General features: G+C 41.9%; 1 protein-coding gene across 1 annotated transcript in view; it reads right to left on the bottom strand.

Moving 5' to 3' along the window:
* The window catches only part of epha6 (eph receptor A6), a 74,318-nt gene that overhangs the window by 16,884 nt on the left and 52,434 nt on the right, over positions 1 to 5,000 (bottom strand). The window contains 2 exon segments of the mRNA XM_063212260.1: positions 1,732 to 1,894; positions 4,660 to 4,784. Coding sequence (XP_063068330.1) covers positions 1,732 to 1,894; positions 4,660 to 4,784 — 288 coding nt within the window.

The following is a 5,000-nucleotide window of genomic DNA, read 5'->3' as shown; positions in this document are numbered from 1 at the left end:
CAAAAATAGCCATTTTTAGCTGCAAAAATGACTCTACTTGGACCATACTAGAAAATGTTTGTTGACTACTTCGTAAACTTTCATGTAAAGATCAAATTTGGCAATAGGCAGCCCAGTTTCAATGAGCAGCATAGTTGCAGTACCTTTTTTGACCATTTCCTGCACAGTGTCCCTTTAAAAAGATATACAGTAATCATTTGAATGGTGTCCAGAGACATATACACCAGTAGCACAGGTGCTGGATAAGAAGATAAAGGTCTGCAACACTGTTCTACGCTCCAAAACAAAGATTAATGGCGCAACGTTTCGGTCGCTCAGTCCTTCATCAAAATGCAACTTTGTTTGAGTAGAGTAGAGTAGAGTAACTTTATTGATCCCCGTGGGGAAATTAAGGTGTCAAGTAGCTTACATACCAAATACACATAATGCGCACATGGACATGGACATGGACATTTCAAGACACATGTAACACAGGTAATAGTCAGGGAGGGAAACAAATAAAGACTAAAGAAAAATAAAAAGGCAATTGTGCAAAAACTGTATTCTGTGAGTTGAGGTAGACAAATGTGCAAAAAACATACTCCGTGAGTGGAGGAAGACAAGATTAACATGACAGTCAGGGGTAGAGTGAAGAAGAGTGTCGGCAGGAAAGAGGAGCACATATGAATGGGGAGGGATGTAGTGGGGGATGAGTGAGTCGGAATGAGGAGAAGAAGAGTGAGAAAGAGAGGATGTTAGAAAGAGAGAATACACAGTAAATTTGGCGGTGTTAATTTAGAGAGTAAGATCAACACCATGGGTGTTATATTTGACTCTGTGAGTGTTGAATTAACACCAAACTATCTGCTGTGTAGGATGAAAAGAGGAAGAGTGTACTGAAGGGGAGTAACTGATGAGTAGTGAAGCATGAGAGGTGAACAGTGACAAGCAGATTGGAAATAACCAGGATTAATGACACAAATTTTCACACCACTGCTGTCATAAGAGGGACACAAACTGAATATAGATACAAGACTGAGTGATACTAAAGAGGAAGGGGATAGGAACACTCAAGATATTACGGGGTTTTTTTTTTCAATTGCTTGCACATATTTTTCACACTTGTGTTTTTTTTTCTAAAACTACACAATTAAGACTTTTTCTCACCACAAAATTCAAAGCAGGTTCTCATGCCACCAATTATTCGTTTTCAAAACCTTAACACATTTGGAAGGACTGCAAGATAATTGTGTGTTTTGATTTGCAGAAAGTGACAAGGCTGAGAATCAGTGTTAGGTTTGGCTACCTTGAAAGGTAGTTGTGAAATATACCGTATGTGTGCCATCACACAGTACAACTTTTTTGTCTGCAAACAGTTGCAAAAAACCTAAGTCCTATCAGCTCAATGGTTTTAATATAGACAACACAGTGTAGTATATGTGTTAGCTCACTCTTGTCTTCGGCGTAGAACTCGGTAGGACTGCTGAAGACAACTTTTTTGAGTGTGAACAGATTGCAAAAAACTTAAGTCCTATCAGCTCATTGGCGTAATATATGTAGATAACACAGAACACAGTGTAGTATAGGCTACGTTTTAGCTCACTCTTGTCTTCGATGTAGAACTCAGCAGGATCACTGAAGACAACTTTTTTGAGTGTGAATAGTTGCAAAAAACCCAAGTCCTACAGTATCAGCTCAATGTTTTGAATGGTGTAATGTAGATAACGCAGTGTAGTATACGTGTCAGCTCACTCTTGTCTTCGGTGTAGAACTCGGCAGGACTGCTGAAGCTGCTGAGGCCGTTGGCTGTGCGAGCTCGAACGTGGAAGACGTAGAGTGTCGACGCCCTCAAACCTGATACCACAACGCCAGCCGTCAGGGAGCGGATGGAGGAGTAACTCAGGTGCTTTTGATCCTGACACATCGAAGGGAAGAGAGACAGAGAGGAGCAGAGTGGTTTACGTTTATCAGAACCAGAGGTGCATCTTGTCACTAGGCTAGGTAGGTAGCCGCTTGAGGCCCCCAAGCCACAAGATGGTAAAAAACAGCTCAACTTTAAACTGTAATAGCTGCGATTTGTTTAGAATGTTCATTCCTTTGGGTTTTTGCTTGGGGACCCCACTGACACTAGCATGGCTATTAACATTTCCCAAATGGCATGGTTGACCCACCTCCCTTGGTTTGCTACTACTGGTTGTTTGCTTCCGGACAAAGTGGGAGGAGTTCCAGATTTTTCTGGAGCTCACAAATGATATTTGTATTGCTCCTGGCCTGACTAGAAGCAGCGCTGATGGTGTTGCGTCACTAGGAGGACGCGGCTTGGCTAGTGTTTAAGTATCTTACATAGTGTAAACAGATTATTTAAATGATACATATAACATCGTTATAATTATTATTGAGCATTACATCATATTTAGAGAGAGAGAGAGAGAGAGACAGACAAGCAGACCGAGACAGACAGAGACAAAATGGCGGAGGGAGACAAATGCATAAAACAACGAGAGAAGAAGGACACAGGGACAAGGGAGACACAAGTACACAAGGGGCCATTGAAATGTCACAGGGAGCGTTATTTAAGTTATAAAACAAAATAATAATGGTAAAATTACCGACAGGCTGACAGCGTTCGTTTCATAAAAGGCCTCGCCGCACAGCTGTTGTATCTTGAGCCATGACACACTTGACTTAATTCAGTGGTTCCCAACCATTGGGTCGGGACCCAGCATATGGGTCGCCAAAGATCCACAGGGGGTCGCGGAGCCCTCTTGAATTTAAGGGGTTTCCTTTTAAATATACAGTATATAGCCCATGTTGAATAAATGGCAAAGCATTTAACTAATATATGCATAGAAGCATCAAAATGTAAGTGCTACATTAAACATTTATTCTTTATTTGACCAAAGACAAATTGAGGAATAAAATAACTAAACTTTTGGGTCACCAAAGCTTACAATGGTAAAAATATGGTTCCCTGAAGTAAAAGGTTGGGAACCGCTGACTTATTGACTATTGTATATTAATGATTTCGGCACACAGCTCTAAAGGTCATTGTGTTTTTTTATGCGTTCTCGTCATCATCATTCTGGGGATATTGTTTTTGGTAATGTTTTACACTCAGGGCAATAAAGCCTCAGTAATTAGATTATGACAGGGGAAGAGGGAGTGAAGGCTGAGAGCAAATGACAAAGCGGAGAAAAAGGGGAAAAGACAAAAATTAAACACTGCGATCCATGGAAAGGAAAAGTACAGAAAAGCTAAGGGGAATAGCAATAGCAATAGCAATAATAATAGCAATAGCGATAGCAAAAGTATTGTTAAGGCAAGGTATCAAAACACAATTGTCATTCTATGTGCATGAGAGGAAAGAAAAAAGACCTAGAGAAAAGAATATATTATAAAAGTAAGATTGTAAATTACTAACCCAAACCAAAGGCAGAAAATAGTTCTAATTTCAAAACAGCATTTGGCAGCATTATAATTAAATGCCATTTCACCCTGTCTGGATTATGGGATAGTGATGATGATAGTGATGATGATGATGACTATGATGATGATGGGGGTAGCCCTATAATGCACGCCATTCCATCAGTGGAACACTGCAATAGTTATTAAAAAGTACTACTATAGTACTACATTACGTAAGGGTTAACGTTCGGCGAGAAGGTCGCTACCGTGGAATAGCAGCACGACAGAGAGAATCTTTAGACCCCGACGCGGAGCGGAGGGGTCTTGTTCTCTCTGAAGTGCTGCTATTCCACAAAGCGACCGACTCGCCGAAAGTTAACCCGCTTATTATATGAATATACTTAAATGATTCACACATGGCGGGGACATTTCTTTAGGCCTATTTAATGTTAAGATTGTTGCTGCGCAAAACAAAACAGTGCCGTTGTGGAACACCGCTAGGCAACAGCTAGGTAGCCAGGACAGGTGTTGTCTATCACAGCAGCTGATTAGAGTCTTGTTGAAAAGTCGCTTTAGCAGTGAAAAGTCTTGTTGCCATTGACAGCGGTCTGTTATAGACCAACCCGTCCGTTATCGAAAAATAACAGACGTGCGAACGTTGGGGAGCCCAGTTGAAATGAATGGAGCATTCGACCGATGACGTCACAACCATATAATAATATGACATAACACAGGGCCTTTAGTAGTAATGCACTACGACCTGGTCATTGCCATTCTGGTAACAGCAAATGTATAACGCTGTGTCTTAACGAGCTAAGAGAACTGTGTTAGGAGAGACTAACAAAAGAAGCTGGTGAATAGGAAGAAGATAGGAGGAAGATGTGTGATGAAGAGGCAGGAGCAGGGGCGGAGCATGGGGAGGGGCATAGGCGCCAAGTGCCCAAACACGGGCCCCCCTCGCAACATTTCGTGGGCCTCCCATCATCGCAACGTTTCTAGTTAGGATCAAAGGTTATAAATTCTATATTTTACCAGAAGTAAAAATTTTGCGACTGGACGGTATTTATAGCCCATTACAAGGGCAGATCGTAGCATGACGGTGGGACTTTTAAGCACTATTACCAATAGCAACGTATGGTACTTTTTCAACATCCATGTGACCCTCTGATGAAGATGGAAGTTTCACCGTCGAAACATGTCAGGTAAAAGATACAAACTTTTACATGTCTGAAACAAATTAAGACATAATAAACGTCATACACCTAAGAGTCTGACCTTCTCATAGTACTTGATCTCGTAGTCCAGGATGGGGCTGGGTGACTGTTCCACCTCATGCCAGGAGAGGGCGATGGAGGTCTGAGTGGCCCAGTCCTTCCTGATCAGTCCCACCATCGATGGACCTGGGAACGAGAGGACAGGCTTTTAGGCCAGCGATATGCTTGCTGCAGGATACACGTATGTGTTTTTCATGGCAATTTGGCACACGTGAGAACACCTGACACAAGGTATGTAGAGTAGACTTGTTTACGTAGTATGCTTGCGGGCAAGCAGAGGCCGAAGGCATACTACCTAAACTAGTTCCTCCTTTCCTTTCCTGATGATTGTGGCCTTGTCAA

Source organism: Engraulis encrasicolus, chromosome 12 (genome assembly GCF_034702125.1).
Source record: "Engraulis encrasicolus isolate BLACKSEA-1 chromosome 12, IST_EnEncr_1.0, whole genome shotgun sequence".
NCBI classification, from domain to species: Eukaryota; Metazoa; Chordata; class Actinopteri; order Clupeiformes; family Engraulidae; genus Engraulis; species Engraulis encrasicolus.
Note: the sequence above shows the minus strand (reverse complement) of the source record. Positions and strands in the feature narration are given on the sequence as shown.